This window comes from Bombina bombina, chromosome 9 (assembly GCF_027579735.1).
Source record: "Bombina bombina isolate aBomBom1 chromosome 9, aBomBom1.pri, whole genome shotgun sequence".
Lineage (NCBI taxonomy): Eukaryota > Metazoa > Chordata > Amphibia > Anura > Bombinatoridae > Bombina > Bombina bombina.
In genome coordinates this window covers 176,861,581-176,880,768 of record NC_069507.1, presented here as the reverse complement: position 1 = coordinate 176,880,768, position 19,188 = coordinate 176,861,581, and the positions used below count along the sequence as shown (strand labels likewise).

At 35.0% G+C, this 19,188-nt stretch overlaps 1 protein-coding gene across 1 annotated transcript in view; it reads left to right on the top strand.

The window, feature by feature from the left end:
- SLIT1 (slit guidance ligand 1) overlaps nt 1–19,188 on the top strand; it is a 503,550-nt gene that overhangs the window by 446,571 nt on the left and 37,791 nt on the right. Inside the window, exons 24-28 of the mRNA XM_053692504.1 lie at nt 1,125–1,196; nt 1,353–1,424; nt 11,984–12,147; nt 12,746–12,870; nt 15,836–15,930. Of these exons, the coding sequence (XP_053548479.1) occupies nt 1,125–1,196; nt 1,353–1,424; nt 11,984–12,147; nt 12,746–12,870; nt 15,836–15,930 (528 nt within the window). The remainder of the gene's footprint in view (nt 1–1,124; nt 1,197–1,352; nt 1,425–11,983; nt 12,148–12,745; nt 12,871–15,835; nt 15,931–19,188) is intronic.

Genomic DNA, 19,188 nt, shown 5'->3' with positions numbered 1-19,188 from the left:
TAAAAATGATTTAATTTAGAATATATTATGACTGCATATGTGTGTACATGTGTAATTGTACATATATATATATATATATATATATATATATATATAGTGTGTGTATATATATATATATATATATATATATATATATATATAAATATTTTATTTAGAGCACATGTATGCTCCACGAGTCAACTGTATTCCTTTTAAAAGGTCACTCCTCTAAACAGCCAAAATCTGACAAAAATTTAAGAAAAGATAATCCTTAGAATCGTGAATATTTGTCCCAAGGAATGTGAGAGAACTTCATTGATCCGTCAGATGAAAACAGGAAAACAAACTAGCTTCTGCAGATAGACCAAATTAGTTTGATAATGAAACTATGAGCCAGTCCAAATGTAATAGAACTTCCACAGACTTTTGTCCCACGGCAGTATAGATTTTCTACAAATCATTGTCCTGTAAAAGTCCATGCCACTATTGAAGTCACTTAGTTCATAAGTTGTCAAACAGTTCACAGTGCATAGAGTAACCTTAGTTGTACTTGATAGGCAGTCTTAGTTGAGAAGGTCCATATATACTTAACAAAGCTGTCAGAATCACAGAGTATATACCCTTTTACTAGACTATCATTCCTTATTAAAAAATAGAGTTTTTTCTCTTCCTCAGTTTTGAGGAAATACTATTACTACATAGTGCTTTATGTTTTTTACAGCCCTACAAGTGACGATTTACTGCCATAATGTCACTTTTAGTCATTCTTCATTACTAGGCAGCACTTGTGATATGTCTTAAATAGCCCACTTTGCCCACAGACAGGTTATTAAGCAGCTAGTGCTGTCTGTTAGTATATTTTAATGTATTTTTCCATGCTTTAAGGTATGGGTTTCTATTTTTAGAATCACACTCACATATCATGACATTTTGAAATTATTTTCTCACACCCAGTTGCTGCGTTGTGCACATAATATAGAGTATCATATGTTGTTATGGTAGAGTAGAAAGTATAATGAGAGTATAGGCTATTATTGTCTAACCAGTTATTTGCTGAAACATTACATAACCTCCAACTGTTCCTCAAGATGCAAACCGACTCCATGCCCTTTATTTGATACTCATATTTCTTTTCATGCCTTCAGGATACTTAGTTATAATTCCCTACGGTGCATACCTTCCTTGGCTTTTGAGGGTCTTCGTTCCCTGAGACTACTGTGAGTATATTTGTTTCCAACAGAAATTTTACACCCTTTTAAGTTTCTGGCCCTGCCCTGCCCTGCACGCAGTGGTCAGAGATGGAATTTGGCCCCACGTTGAGAGAGAGTTATTTACCTATTAACTACAATGCGTTTCCTATTTAACTGTTTTAGGTCTGTGCATGGAAATGACATCTCCACTCTGCCAGAGGGGATCTTTTCTGATGTTACGTCTCTTTCTCATCTGTAAGTATACTCAGTTTGGAGAATAAATATAATTCAGATTCAGTACAAGTAGGGCTTACACAAGCTTTAGGTCTCTCTATGCTATGTTTAATTAGTATATTAATTTGTAATACTCCTGTGGCGTTATTTATGAGTCAGCACTGATTGGCTAAAATGCAAGTCTGTCAAAAGAACTGAAATAAGGGAGCTGTCTGCAAAGGCTTAGATACAAGGTAATCACAGAGGTAAAAATGATATTAATATAACAGTGTTGGTTATGCAAAACTAGGGAATGGGTAAAAAAGGGATTATCTATCTTTGTAAACAATAAAAAAATCTGGAGTAGACTGTCCCTTCAATTTTGCCTTTACTGTCCCTTTAAGAAAGTATTTAAAGGGTCACTAAAAGGTTAATAGCATGCTATATAAATGAGTAGCAGCTGCTGCTAAGCAGCACTGAAAAATGTTTTATTTTTGTGGAGTTTATCAGGATGCCGATTAATAGACACACTCCACGCACAGTGCTCTAATATCTGCAAATAGTACACACACAAAAAAATAAACCCAGCCTTTTCTTCAACATACAGTGTGCGTTTGACTTGCGTGTCCCTTTTATCAAAAGTAATTATACAGTGCATTATTACAGAAATGTGTCCTTGATCCAGCAATGCCAGAGTCTGAATATGTTTTTTTTTTACTTTCTGTAATTCAAAAGTACATCCATACATGTTCTCTGCCACTGTGTCGTGTACTGCAATGGGGACTTTATTATTTTATTATTAATTGTGTTTTCCCTGCATAAAACTGTGATTAAAAAAGTACATTGTAGTTCTATAATTTGCTAGAATATGTTATTTTTAAGGATTTAGGATTTACTTTTCTATGCTGTTCCTGAATAGGATAAAGCTGATGATTGGAGGATATATAAATATGCCATCCTGATTGGCTCACTGGCCATTGCCTGCTCAAGAGTAGCAATGGTTGGCACCTGGAAGCTTTTGGGAAGCAGGGGTGACACACATAGAAAGAAGCATGATTTAAATGATATTTTGTTTTAGCAATACAGTAAAATGTCCCTTTAAAATGATAAAATCCCATAATTCCAAAAACGCAAATAGGCTCTTACCTAATTACATTACATAATTCTAAGGGCAAGACGCTTCTTATAGACCTTGTCATTTGCTGAGAAGCATATCTAGGCAGCCTCAGCAGCAACAATGTTTGCTAGTTGGTGTTTGGTGGCTACACACATATGCTTTATGTTTAACAAATTTAACAAATGAAGTGTCTCTTGCTGAAGTGAGTTTGATTGTAAGCTGGGTCTATAATGCACCAATACATTTTATAACGTGTCTCTTTAAGAGCTGTCCATTTGTACTTTAAAGCCTCTCACCTGCCATTCTTTTAGGTTAAACTGTTAAAAGGACATACAATTGATTCAGATAGAGCACACAATTTTAAACAACTTTCCAATTTACTTCTATTATCTAATTTTCTTCATTCTCTTGGTATCCTTTGATGAAGAAACGTCAATGCACATGGGTGAGCAAATAACATGAGACATACATATGCAGCCACCAATCAGCTGCTCCTGAGTCTACCTAGGTATGCTTTTCAACAAAGGCTACCAAGAGAACAATTAGATCATAGAAGTAAATTGGAAAGTTGACTTAAATTGCATGCTCTATCTGTATCATGAATAATTTAGGTTTCATGTACCTTTGCTGATCATTTTTAAAATGTCCAATTTTATTTTTCCATTCCAGTGAATAATATAACTTTTTCCATGGTTTATCCCTTTACCCGTTCAAGCTGAGTTTATATTTCTGTTGTTATCTGTGAGACACAAAGTGTTAAATCATTCTGATTGTTTAAAGTGATATCAGCTTCTGCTCTTTACTAGGTTTACACATTCCCTCATTCTGTTTTATTTGAACACAAAAAAATATCACGTGTTAAAGGGATAGTCTAGTCAAAATTAAACTTTCATGATTCAGATAGAGCGTGCAATTTTAAGCAACTTTCTAATTTACTCCTATTATCAATTTTTCTAAGTTCTCTTGGTATCTTTATTTGAATGTAAGCTTAGGAGCCGGCCCATTTTTGGTTCAGAACCTAGTTAGCACTTTCTGATTAGTGTCTAAATGTAACCACCAATCAGCAAGCACTACCCAGACTCTGAACCAAAACTAGCCCGCCTCTTAAGCTTACATTCAAATAAAGATACCTTGAGAAAAAAAAAAGGACAATAGGATTAAATGCTCTATCTGAATCATGCAAGTTTAATTTTGACTATCCCTTTAAGTGTAATCCTTGCTCCTCGTTTAATTAATTTACAGCAACTTGGCAGTTTTTTGGTGGAAAATAGCATTAGCATCTCAGAGTATGTTGCTTAGCAACTCTACCCAGTGGTATAAAAATTTGTTTAGTGCTTGCAACCTTCACCTGTGATCACCTCACTTGCAATAGTCTTGCAAATATGTTTCAAAACATTAAATAAACTATTTAATTTACATCTTTGTTCAACTACTTTATTCATTTATATATATATTTCTTAATGACTTAGTTACTTTAAAGGGACATGAAACCCAAAATGTTTCTTTCATGTTTTAGATCGAAAATACAATTTTATACAACTTACAATGTACAGGGAGTGCAGAATTATTAGGCAAATGAGTATTTTGACCACATCATCCTCTTTATGCATGTTGTCTTACTCCAAGCTGTATAGGCTCGAAAGCCTACTACCAATTAAGCATATTAGGTGATGTGCATCTCTGTAATGAGAAGGGGTGTGGTCTAATGACATCAACACCCTATATCAGGTGTGCATAATTATTAGGCAACTTCCTTTCCTTTGGCAAAATGGGTCAAAAGAAGGACTTGACAGGCTCAGAAAAGTAAAAAATAGTGAGATATCTTGCAGAGGGATGCAGCACTCTTAAAATTGCAAAGCTTCTGAAGCGTGATCATCGAACAATCAAGCGTTTCATTCAAAATAGTCAACAGGGTCGCAAGAAGCGTGTGGAAAAACCAAGGCGCAAAATAACTGCCCATGAACTGAGAAAAGTCAAGCGTGCAGCTGCCAAGATGCCACTTGCCACCAGTTTAGCCATATTTCAGAGCTGCAACATCACTGGAGTGCCCAAAATCACAAGGTGTGCAATACTCAGAGACATGGCCAAGGTAAGAAAGGCTGAAAGACGACCACCACTGAACAAGACACACAAGCTGAAACGTCAAGACTGGGCCAAGAAATATCTCAAGACTGATTTTTCTAAGGTTTTATGGACTGATGAAATGAGAGTGAGTCTTGATGGGCCAGATGGATGGGCCCGTGGCTGGATTGGTAAAGGGCAGAGAGCTAAAGTCCGACTCAGATGCCAGCAAGGTGGAGGTGGAGTACTGGTTTGGGCTGGTATCATCAAAGATGAGCTTGTGGGGCCTTTTCGGGTTGAGGATGGAGTCAAGCTCAACTCCCAGTCCTACTGCCAGTTTCTGGAAGACACCTTCTTCAAGCAGTGGTACAGGAAGAAGTCTGCATCCTTCAAGAAAAACATGATTTTCATGCAGGACAATGCTCCATCACACGCGTCCAAGTACTCCACAGTGTGGCTGGCAAGAAAGGGTATAAAAGAAGAAAATCTAATGACATGGCCTCCTTGTTCACCTGATCTGAACCCCATTGAGAACCTGTGGTCCATCATCAAATGTGAGATTTACAAGGAGGGAAAACAGTACACCTCTCTGAACAGTGTCTGGGAGGCTGTGGTTGCTGCTGCATGCAATGTTGATGGTGAACAGATCAAAACACTGACAGAATCCATGGATGGCAGGCTTTTGAGTGTCCTTGCAAAGAAAGGTGGTTATATTGGTCACTGATTTGTTTTTGTTTTGTTTTTGAATGTCAGAAATGTATATTTGTGAATGTTGAGATGTTATATTGGTTTCACTGGTAAAAATAAATAATTGAAATGGGTATATATTTGTTTTTTGTTAAGTTGCCTAATAATTATGCACAGTAATAGTCACCTGCACACACAGATATCCCCCTAAAATAGCTATAACTAAAAACAAACTAAAAACTACTTCCAAAACTATTCAGCTTTGATATTAATGAGTTTTTTGGGTTCATTGAGAACATGGTTGTTGTTCAATAATAAAATTAATCCTCAAAAATACAACTTGCCTAATAATTCTGCACTCCCTGTATATCTATTATCAAATGTACTTCATTCTCTTGGTATCCATTGTTGAAGGAGCAGCAATGCACTACTACTGGGAGTAGCTGAACACAGAGTGAGCAACTGACAAGAGGCATATATGTGCAGCCATCAATCAGCAACTAGCTCCCAGTAATGCATTGCTGCTCCTGAGCTAACCTTGGTATGCCTTTCAACAAAGGATACCAAGAGAACAAAGCACATTAGATACTAGAATTAAACTGGAAAGTTGATTGAAATTACAAGTAATGTTTCATTATTTAATATATTTTATCCTAAATGAAGTTGTGTTCCAAAAAGTATATTTAATGAGAAATAATGTCTATACTATGTAATACAACGATCTGTTATGAGAATTAGTGATTGTAAAGTTGTGACATTTTGAGCGCTTATGTAAGTAGCCTATTTGTTACTTAGTAAAGTCGCTAAGTTTTTTTTGTAAATTTTGTATTTAAAATTATTTATATTTATAATGTAAAAACATTGTCTTACCGTGCCTTGCCCCTCCCCCTTGTACTTCCTGCTCTAAGTTCTGTCTTATGTACAGCGCAGTCACACCCGCTCTCTACTTAAGCATCCAGGCCCGCTCCCAAGCCAGTAAGCTGTGCTCATGTCTCAGCTCTATGTCACAATGAACCACACTATTCATTGTTTAATCCGAGAGTAGAAAACCTGCTCATGCGCGATTGATAGAGGGGGCGGATTTGCTTAAAGGGACACTGAACCAAATTTTTTCTTTTATGATTCAGATAGAGCATGACATTTTAAGCAACTTTCTAATTTACTCCTATTATCAAATTTTCTTTATTCTCTTGGTATCTTTATTTGAAATGCAAGAATGTAAGTTTAGATGCCGGCCCATTTTTGGTGAACAACCTGGGTTGTCCTTGCTGATTGGTGGATAAATTAATCCACCAATAAAAAAGTGCTGTCCAGAGTACTGGACCAAGAAAAAAGCTTAGATGTCTTCTTTTTAAAATAAAGATAGCAAGAGAATGAAGACAAATTGATAATAGGAGAAAATTAGAAACTTTCTTAAAATTGCATGCTTTATCTGAATCGCAAAAGAAAAAATTTGGGTTCAGTGTCCCTTTAAGTCCTGGTGGCCTAACAGCCAGCATTTAAATTGGATGAAAATGAAAATGCCATAGGAATAATAAAGGTTGACACCGAGCTGGGTCACTCGGATTGAAACGGTAAATAAGTAATAACTTGAATGTTATTGCAAATAAAAAGATAATTGAAACTACTGTTCGTTTTTTTAAATTCAACGAATGCCGCTTTGAACATGGGCCAACTTTACAATCACTTTAATAAAAACTTCATATGAGTACATATTTTTTTTTTTTACAGTGACGTATAGGTACAAACACCACCAGGGCCAAGTTCTGGGGAGCCCTATAGCAGCCAGTCTATACATAGGCATGTGGAGAATGTGTACAATGCAGGGGAGCCTTTATTAGTGCAGATCCATCTTAATATTATAGTACTAGTCCTAAAGCCAGTGTACACGGGCCATTTTCTGCAGTGCAGCGGTCTCACCTGGCCACGCCCCCTCCCGCCCCGCCTGCCCCATCCCGCCACGCCCCCTCCCACCTGGCCCCGCCTGCTCTCGCCCACCCTCTCTGCTGTCTGATCCTCACGGCGGTCACTGCTGATCCTTCCTTATGGCCAAGTATGTTTGTCTCGTGCTGCAGTCTCTACTGCACATGACTGCATCGGACAAACATACCTGGCCTTGTATGATATAGGATATTATTAATATTGTTTACTACTCAGTTCAGAGGGCCCAAAACAGAGTAGCTCGGCTGCTGGGTACAAACATGATGTTTTGTTGTAAGATATTTCATATTATCTCCTATGTCTTTACATAACATAATGACACTCTCCCCTGCCATACTTTGAGGATATAAAATTAATCTGTCAGCTTTGTAATTTACAGAGTGATGCTATCTTTTTTTTTTGACTGCTGTTTTAACAGCTATTGACTAAATTACCAAATGATAAAAACTAGCAAGGTAAACTCCTCTTTCTCATATATATTCACTGCTGTTAAAGGGACACTCGAGTCAAAATTAAACTTTCATGATTCAGATGGAGCATGTCATTTTAAACAACTTTCCAATTTACTTACTTCTATTAACAAAACGTGCACAGCTTTTTTATATTTACATGTTTTGAGTCACCACCGAGCATGTGCACAAATTCACAGAATATATGTATATGCATTTATGATTGGCTGATGGTTGTCACATGATACAGGAGGAGTGGGAATATACATAAATTGGAAATGTGTCATTAAAAAAAATCTACTATTCATTTGAAGTTCAAACTAAGTGCTATTGCATTGTCTTTTTTCATGCATTTGTTAAACATTCAAATCTACTGTATTTACTGGTAATTTAAGCATTAATCTCATCCTCTCTGTTTATTGTATTATCATCCTTCCACCTCTATCCCTTCATTGTATGCTTTACTGCTATTTGTTCTCGTTATAGATAGTTCATGAGAACACAGACGTTAGAATTCTTTCACTGTATGTTTGATTTGGCATATTGTGCGGATCATTTTAAACTTAACAGAGACAATTCAGCCATTCTGCTCGGTATCTCCAGGAATTCTTTTCCTAAGAGTTTGATTTATGACAGCTGAGCATATCTTCACAGCTGTTAGACAAAAGCAGATTATAACTATGGTTTTATGCCTTTTAAAACATTTTTACTAATGTATCACATTAATTAAATATATTTAGCTGTTCATTTGTGCCACCTACTGGAGCTCTTTATATGTGTGCGCTTCATTGTTTCTACAGACTTCAGTATCTAATACCATTTAAAAAAATAAATAAGGGTAGCTTATCATCACCTTTAAGACTTAACTTCTGCACTAGACTATACACTATCTATCTATCTATCTATCTATCTATCTATCTATCTATCTATCTATCTATCTATCTATCTATCTATCTATCTATCTATCTATCTATCTATCTAATCTATCTTCCATCTATCTAATCTATCTATCTATCTGTCTACCATCTATCTAATCTATCTGTCTGTCTGTCTATCTATCAATCAATCATATATCTAGCTATCTATCTCATCTATCTTCCATCTATCTATCTATCTATCTATCTATCTATCTATCTATCTATCTATCTATCTAGCTATCTAATCCATCTATCTTTCATCTGTCGAATCTATCGGTGTAATCTATCTATCTATATCTATCTATCTATCTATCTATCTATCTCTATCTATATATCTATCTATCATCTATCTAATCTATCTGTATCTGTCTGTCTATCTTTGTATCTCAAACAAAAACTGGCAATTTGCACTGGTCCATTTATCTTGGACTAGTAAGAAATTGAAAAGAATACGTAAGAAACTAGTCTTTTTCCTATATTTGGCACTGAGTGTACTAGTAACTTTTTCTCCAGATTGTTAAATTTACATTAAAATCAGAATTAAACTTTTATGATTCAGATAGGGCACGCAATTATCCAATTTATTTATATTGTCAAATTTGTTTGGTTCTCTTGATATCCTTTGTTACAGAGTATACCTAGGGAGGATCATAAGGATGTAGGAGTGTGCATGTGACTTTAGTACTATATAGCAGCAATGTTTTGGAAAGGTGTAGCATTATTATAAATTGCTGCAAACACTACTGCCCTAAAGTATTAAAGAACCATGCACAATTCTGAGCTACTATCTTCAACAAAGGATACTGAGAGGACAAAGAAAATGTGATAATAAGAGTAAAGGGGAAAGTTGTTTAAAATGCAATGTTCTATCTAAATCCTGAATGTTTACTTTTGACTTTACTGTTCCTTTAATCTATAGTAATCATTTTCTAACCAATATATTGCAAACTTCCACCTCTTGTGGTTTAAAGTAAGTCACGTTATTTTCTTAAAGGGATATGAAACAGTCTGTTTCGTTGATGTAAAAAGCAGTATTTAGGGGCTTAGACTTAATAATAAAATATTGCAAAAAGTATTATTCAGAATTTTAAATGGACTTTACATTTTATTTCTTTTTTTAAACTTCATTTGTGAAGTGTGTATTACTTCTTGTCACAGCCCTACAAGAAGGCTTTGGTCTCCACAGGAAGGCCTATCTAGTGTAATGGCATAAAACTTCTAGAGTATCATGAACTGGTTTACTATTAAATTAATAGACTAGATAAATAGAGTTAGATTTGCCCATGCTCAGAACAGGCATAATGCAACCTAAGTTGCCAATATGTCTGCCCTCATATCACCCTGAGGGCAGTGGCTTCACTGAGAATTTCTAAGTGCACATTTTGCGAAAAAGAGAAGCACGTTGTTTGCTGTTTTCTTTTTTTACCCACAATCTGTTTCTTTTTTTTTTTTTTTGATTTAACATATTTATTTTTTACCAATATATACTGAGCTATTGTCAACAATATCATATAACATAGAATAAACAACACACACATACAGAGACATATAGACACAGACACTTACAATGTTAAAAACACCTTCTCTTTCCCCTTTGTTTTAAAGATTCCTTACAATCATTTAATAAAATAGGCCACTAACTGGTTGGTTATCTGCCCAGCTTTATATACCATCTGTCAAACTTTCTTTCTTTAATTTCAGAATTAGTACAATGTCTCTATTACCCTTTTTTCAAGTAACCAGATGGGCATTTACAATCCAATTGAGATTTTTAACCTCCATATAAGGAAGTATCTTTCCATGTCATGCACTCAAACAAAGGGTAATGCACTAATGCAAATTACATGTTAGCACAATCTAGGGACTGCAAGGTTACAGATTCACAAAGGGTGTGTCTGAGTATCTGGTGACGCTTAATATTACACTAAAATATTAGTTTGTCCCATAACAGGTGGTACAATTAAATCCCAGACTACATATTCACTCCTGGTAATGGAAGCCCTATAGATTTCATTCATGCACAGGGAATAGGGGAAACAAATTCATATAGAATATTCCAAACAGATGCCCAGAATTCTAGTTTTTGCAATTATGCCTTGTTTTTGAAGGGAACACACAACTTGCAATGTAGGATATTTATTTGTTGATGGACACTTTTCTTTATGAAGATTCCTAGTAACTAAAATGAATGTTCTATTATAAGTGTTGGATATGTGTGTGCTTGCAATTAGTTTTTTTATGTGAAATCATCTCTCTCATACACCATTAGCCTAATGTTTTTTTTTAATGTAGTTTAATGTTCTCAATTATTTTAAGTAGGGTTGCACCGATACCATTTTTTTAACACCGAGTACAAGTACCGATACTTGTTTTCAAATACTCGCCGATACCAATTACCGATACTTTTTTTTTATGTCATGTGACACTTTACCAAGCACAATACAGACTAATTATTTAAGATTCCTTCTTTATAATTATGAAGGATTGTAGCTCAAAAGACATTATGAAATAATAAAACAGGTTTTATTTGTCACAAAGTTCACAGAACATGTTTAGAAATAAAAATATTACAATAAAATATATTAACAACAATAAATAACAAATATAAAATTGCAACCAACCAAAAGTGCCATACAGTAAAAAATAGAACAGAATACTGTTTAATCATGGCGAACAACACTATGGGCTAGATTACATTTGACTGGTAAGCTTTACCAATGCTCTCATTACACGTCCTACTCCCTTAAAGGAGTGTAACATCATTGGGATTAACTTAATGTAAAGTAATCTCTCCTACAATAATACAAATAAGAGCAATTTGTATTGGCAGAACAGTAGTAAACAATTTTTAGTTTAGTCTCCACTCCAGCTTTAAATGAAATGGGAATATGCAGTTTGAAAAAAACACCACAAGATAGCATATGGGTAGTAAGTGGAGGTATCGGTTTAAGTATCGGTGCATTTGCACGAGTACAAGTACTCATGCAAGTACTTGGTATCGGTACCGATACCGATACTAGTATCGGTATCGGTGCAACCCTAATTTTAAGGCTTAAAGGAACACGAAACCCAAAGGTTTTCCTTCATGATTTAGACAGAACAAACAATTTTAAACAGCTCTCCTATTTACTTGTTTGATCTAATTTGTTTAGTTTTCTTGGTATCCTTTGTTGAAAAGTATACCTAGGTAGGCTCAGGAACTGGGAACTAGCTGATTGGTGGCTGCACATATATGCCTGTTTTCATTGGCTTGACAATGTCTTCAGCTAGCTCCCAGTAGCTTTAACAAATAATACCAAGATAATTAGGCACATTTGATAATAGCAGTAAATTGGAAAGTTGTTTAAAAATGTATGCTCTATCTGAAGATAATTTTGGGGTTTCATGTCCCTTTAAAAATTGAACATGTTGCCTTTGTGTTTTTTCCAGAGCAATTGGTGCTAATCCATTATACTGTGACTGTAATTTGCGATGGCTCTCAAACTGGGTAAAAACTGGTTACAAAGAACCTGGAATTGCCCGTTGCACTGGACCAGCAGAAATGGATGGAAAGCTTCTACTGACCACACCTGCAAAAAAATTTGAATGCAATGGTAACCTCAGCAACAATATATACACATCAAATAAAACAAAATCAATCATTATGTTCCAATGATACAGAATTCTTAACTTTTTTAATATAACATTTAAGTATATTTAGTATTTCTGCATAACTATATTTTATGTTCCACAAAGGAGTTTTCCAATTAAAATGACAGTTTTTAATCATTTTATACTTCCAAATAGTTTTGTTATCAGTTTGACATACACATTTACCTCTTCCATCTGTTCCTCAAAAGGCACACAACATTGTAACTGAATCCTTTGTTTTTCTATAACCTTCCTGAGTTGTTTTACTATCTCATTATTTATTCTTGTCCTGTGAGGTCAAAGATTCAAGAACTTAATTTATTATTTCTAATCGTCTTGCTGTTTTATTAATGGTTTAGAAACTCATACAATATGAATATGTACAACATTGGCTGAAATATTCAAAATGCATGAGCTAAGCAAGTGTTTGAACCAATGTTTATATTTGATTTGAACTCTTCTCTGGACACTCATTTTAGTTTTACATTAAATTGTATGATTTCTGCATTTTGATATATTTTACTTCCATATATGTTTACATAAATTACATGCTTTTTTCAGGACCTCCAAATGTAAACATCCAGGCTAAGTGTCACCCCTGTCTCTCAAACCCATGTCGGAACCAAGGAACCTGCCAGAACGATGCTGTAGAGTATTACAGGTGCATATGTCCATCTGTGTTCAAGGTATGATTCACTGTGAGAAGTTTGTTTTTTAAGAAATATAGAGCTCATGTAAATAATAAAATGTTATCATAACATGTTAAGTGATGTAACTGCAACAAAGATGTTGTGTAACTATTAGTATGTAATAAATGTGTAATATTACATAAACAATTTTTTTTTTAAATTTGCAGTTTAGCTTACGTTGGAAAGACAGGTTTATATTTATTTTTAAGGAGAATGAAATAAAAAAAATCTCCTATAACTGGGAAGATCATTTATTTTTTATTTTTGAGAGCATGTGCCCATATTGGGGACTTTTGTACTCTCTTACAGGCAGTATGGTTGTTGCAAAGTAGGGATTCTGAAAGCTTCATGGAGTCTTCAAAGACCTAGTTTGTGGTCCATCTTTTGAAGCCGAGTATTGTCTTCCCACCAAAAAGAGCAGTTCCAGAACAAGGGGTCATGATCTCAAGTTGAAGGGTAGTAGGTTCAGAAGTAATTTGTGGGAACACTTCTTTAAAGAAAGGGTGGTTGATTAAACTTATATTAGAGGGGTAATTACAAACACTGTGGGCAGCTCAAGAATGACTGGCATACGTATAAGGCTAACCTATGAATGAAATAGGTTTACACTTTTGGGAAATTTTGGACAGACTTGTTGGGCCTATGGTTCTTATCTGCCATCAAAATTTATGTTTCACCCTTTTGTAGGACACAATTAAACATTATTTCATTTGTCCCCTTTAGTTCCATCAAATCAATAAAAGTAAAAAAAAATCATCAGGATATTCATTTTATGACTACAATTAAATCTTTGGATATTTTAAAAGTGTTTATTATAATATATATATATATATATATATCCAGACACCAAATTATTCCCACAAACGGACACCTGCCTGGGTGCAGACTTGTAAATAATACAGGAACCAAAAAGATGCACTCTCAGGACTTTTTTTGGTGAAGTAAAGGTTACTTTATTCGGAACGTTTTTGGGGATCAAGTCCCCTTCGTCAGCATGACAAAGGGGACTTGATCCCCGAAAACGTTCCGAATAAAGTAAACTTTACTTCACCAAAAAAAGTCCTGAGAGTGCATCTTTTTGGTTCCTATATATATACACACACACACGCCTGTGTATAGACTGGCTGTTCTGGGCCCCTTCAGCACTTGGGCACCTGCTGCACCACTGGTAGTTCCACCCCTGGTATTGACCACATATCTTTTGCTTCAGTGAATAGGTGTGAAAAACAATGGGAAAACCCTTGAAAAGCCTGTAATATACTTGTTTCCTATAGCTGTTCTCTTTTATAAACCAGACTTTCCCTTTATATCATGTACAGATTTGAGCAACTTAATGGATATGGAAGTTAAAAATGAAGGGACGTGAATGTCAAAAATAAGCTTTCATGGTTCAGCTAGAGCATGCAATGTTCAGAGACTTTTACATTAGCTTCTGTTGTCAAATGTATTTTGAATTGCTGGTATCCTTTGTTGAACAGCATACCTAGGTACTGGTAGGCCCAAGAGCAGTAATGTACTTCTTGGAGCCAGCTGGTAAATGGTGGCTACACACATATGCCTTTTGTTACCGCATAATCAGATGTGTTAAGTCCCAGTAGTGCATTGCTGCTCTTGAACAGACTTTGCAGGGGTTAAACACATAGTTAAATTAAAGCAATAGTGCAGTAATAAAATGCTCTAACACATTAGAACATTTTCTTTTTTCACAATTATGTCCCTTTGAACTTTAATAGTTATGGTTTAAAAAAAAAAAACAACAAAAAAAAACATTACAACTTACTTATTTTATTAAATGTACCTCTTTCTCTTAGTATCCTTTGTTGATAAGTAGCTCTTTTCCATGAGGACATACTGAGATAGGCTCAAGAGTAGGTCTTGGACAGTATATGGCAGTAGCGTTTCCAATAATGTTTGTAACAATGTTATACATATAGTGCTCAAGTCTCATGCACACCCCTGCTTTCATATGCTATGCTTTCATAGAAAGGAGCTTCATTTCAACAAAAATATGTAAATTAGATAGATGGAAATTTAATTTTGACTTCCTTGTCCTTCATTCAAATGGCAGCTATTCAAATGTATTGTTTTGGCTTATGAATCTATTCAAATGTTTTGTTATTGCTTATGTAGCTATTCAAATGTATTGGTATGGCTTATGTAACTACTCAAATGTATTGGTATGGCTTATGTAACTACTCAAATGTATTTTTAGGCTTATGTAGCTATTCATATTGATTATTATGACTCAGGAAAAGAAACCCAAAAGTCCACCAGAGCTGTATCTAATGTTTTCACATACCGAGCTCTCAAGAATTGGACAGTGTTATTTACAACCATAGTTCAAATGGTTGTACTTTTGAAATACATTGATATTTTTCACTTAGGAATTATGTTATTTTATTTTTGAAAGTGGCTAGGACAAAAGGCCAAATCAGTCATTTTTGTTTACAGTAAACAAATAGTGGAATCCATATCTAGAGAGATATATTTTAAAGATTTTGCAGGAAGCCATGGTATGAAAATGGAATCTAGGTACAGTATGTCTTAACATAGAGAATAAGAGTGGTGCTTTTAACTCATCTTAGAATGTTCTTGTACTATGTAGGAGAGGGAGAATGCTGTATTAAGTGCTTCACTCTTACCAACCTTAATGGCTTTGTGCCTGTGTCTGTGACAAAGATCACAAAGGTGAAAATAAGGTCAAGCCTTTAACATTTGTGTTTCAGTGGAAACCTAAATATTACAAACTTCCATGGAACAAAAATAAATATAAATGAAAAAGATTACTAATATAATGCACTTATTTAAATTGCTACAATTGGATTAGTAGGTGCAAAAAAACAAAAAAACAGTTTGCTATGAAATAAATCAGCTGTTTAGAGTTACTATTGTTGCAAATGTCAATGTATGTAGCAGACATAATAATAAACCACTAAATATAGTTATATACTATCTTGTGCAGGGCAAAAATTGTGAAATTTCCCTCAACGCCTGCTCCAGTAATCCGTGTGAAAACCATGGAGTTTGCCATCCCAAGGATGATTTGAGTGGATTTATGTGAGTATACTTTGGCCTGTTCCTTTACAAACAAATTCATATTTTATACAATATGTTATCACTAAATATTAAGAGATGTATTTTTCCTGCTCCTGGAAATGTTTTTTATAGCAGTATCAAAGTGGGTGTAATTCAAAGATTGTTGTAATGTTGGTTATAGAACCAGTGCTGAGAGAAGTATTATTTATTTTACTGAGTACAAGATATGGGCGTACGTTTGTTGAAGGTTTGAGAGTTCTACAGTAAATAATATTCCTGAAGTACTATAGGACCTTATAAGCATTGAACTTCAGATAGACCACTATTTACTGTGATCTTTGTTCTTATTGTATTTTTATCCACTATTTTTTATGTACATATACGTTTTAAATGTATTAAATACAATTTGCTCTTTATTATTTTGGTTCTTAAAGCATAGAATGGTCAAAATTGAAATGTCCATAAATGCATATCAATTTTAAATATAAGTATTTTCTCTATATACTTCTATTAGCAAAAATGCCTCTAGTAAAAGTTATTACTGTTTGAAATTTAGCACATATGCTACTTGTGACTAGAGGATTGGGGACATAAAACCCACATTTTTTCTTTCATGATTCAAACAGAGGATACATTTGTACACAACTTTCCAATTTACTTCTATTATCAATTTTGCTTCATTCTTTTGGTATCCTTTATTGAAGAAGCAGTGCACTTCTGGGAGCAAGATGAACACATCTGTAAGCCAATCACAAGAGGCATAAATGTGCAGCCACCTATCAGCAGCTAGCTCCCAGTTCTTGAGCCTATTTAGGTATGATTTTCAACAAAGGATACAAATAGAACGAAGCAAATTAGATCATGGAAGTAAATTTAAAAGTTGTTTAAAAATGTATTCTCTATCTTAATCATGAAAGAAAAAACATTGGGTTTCATGTCCAATTAAGTATATTTGATAAATTAATAAAGAATCTATTTAAACATGTTAAAATACTTTTTTAATAGAAAAATGGTTGTGTTGAAGCTGTGTATTTAGCTATCTATTGGTAGTCAGTGACATGTCTCACAACCATAAAACCAAAAACTTAAAATAAAAAAATGTAATACTTTTTTTGGTGCAACCAATAAATAAAATTACTTTCATTAATATCCTTTTTAGGGTGAGTGTGCAAAGATTTATGCAGGCTCTCATATGATATACGTTAGACTGAGGTACATGTGAGGTGGAAGGGTTTTTATAGAGCTCTTGGGGTTTGGGAATCTTTGCCTCCTCCTAGTGGTAGGAAAGTGTAATTCCCAGGAGTAATGGATTGTGGACTCTCACCACCTGTATGAAAAAAATTACTTTTGACTCATTAGCATTTGCCACACATATCTTTTATTGGGAAAGGCTTTTAATATTTTTACGTGTAAATACGTCTGTTCATCAGTGGGTAAAACATCAAATATCAAAACCACTTCTCAATCAAACAACGTGAGAACTAGCAGTTTGATTGAATGGTTTTGATATTCAATCCGCTGCCTTCCACAAGCAAGTATTGTTAGTTCTGCCCGCTGATAGGTGCTGTATTACCCCTGTGACACTTGTGGTTGCTACATTGTGGCTCAGTTATGTTACTTTTTAAATATTTTATACTTTTAATAAATTGGATATTTTCACTGATGCGGCAATTCTGTGATGATATACTGTTTGCCTGACAGTAAAAAATCAGGTGTGCAAGATCCATAGAGATATTTTAGCTCCAACTTTTTGGCTATTCTTTTATTGAGATACTATGGGCTAGATTACAAGCGGAGTGCATTTTTTTTTTTTTAAAAAGAACTACACAAAGCAGATTTTAGGCGTTAAAGTGTGCAGGTGTCTGGTGCCTTTACATTGCGGTTTATAGGGACTGTGTGTTCTCTATAAATATATATGTATATTCTTATATACTGTACATATATATTTCAATTTTCTGCCCATCGCTGCAAGACTTACCCGCTGCGCTAGGTTCTCATGCTGTGTCTCACAGCATAAGAATGGGGCTCCCATTGGAGCCTATGGAAGCACTCTCTCGTGAACGGAAAGCTTTCATGAAATGCGAGTGTGAGGTTGCGTTTAAATTGTGTTTTTCCCTGCCTGTGAGTCACAATCTTCTCTACCTGTGTCTTTAGTTTGTTTTTTATGTTGTATAATGCAGATAATAGTGTATATTTATTTAAAACAACAAGTATTACCTTTCTGGTTATAGTGCTGTACTATCATTTTGAGGGTACTATGTATTAAAAATGACACAAAAGTACTTTTAGGTTACATGTATAAGCTGTAATATGGCATGTAAATATTGCCTAAAGGACATCAAATATTGGGGGTAGATTTATCATACCCCGGGCGGAACTGCTTCACTATAGCGAATCATGTCCGCCCTGCATTGCTAAATGCCGACAGCATACTCTTTCGGCATTTAACATTGCACAAGCAGTTCTGGTGAACTGCTTGTGCAATGCCGCCCCCTGCAGATTTGCGACCAATCAGCCGCTAGCAGGGGGTATCAATCAACCCGATCGTATTTGATTGGGCGGATTGATGTCCGCAGCTTCAGAGGCAGCGGACGCGTTAAGGTGCAGCGGCCTTACGGCCGCTGCTTCTTAACTCCTGTTTCCGGCGAACCTGAAGGCTTGCGCGGAAACAGGGGTATTTGGCCCCATTCGGGCCATGATAAATCAGCCCCTTGGTCCCATCCCCTCTCCAAACTGCCCCATTTTACAGATGCAAATATACAAACATTTTCCAAAATCCAAACTATTCTGAAATTCCAAACATTTTCTGGTCCGTAGTAGTTTGGATAAAGGGTTTCCCACCTGTAATAGCAGTAAACTGAAAAGTCTCTTAAAGTCGCATAGTCTATTTGAACCACAAAATTTAAATTTTGACTTTCATATGCCTTTAAGAATTTTATGTAATTTTACAATTTGAGCTGTCCCTTTAAGGAATGTGTTTCTGCTGCTTTGCTAACTCCATTTAAATGTGACTATAAAAGTCTGTTTTCCTGATTGGACAATGCTATGGTATCTTATTGGGTAGTTGATTACCGTTACGTTCTTTCCTCTTTGTTTTTACCCATGTGTTGGGGACTGCTTTAAATAAATACCTGGATCCATTTACCTCCGTGCCCATCTCTTTGTACTTTCTTAGTTGATTACTTGACTGTATTTATATTTCAACTAGTTATTTTAGGTGCATGAAAATAGCACACAGAATCATTAATTCTATTTTAAATTAATTTAGTAATTATGTCT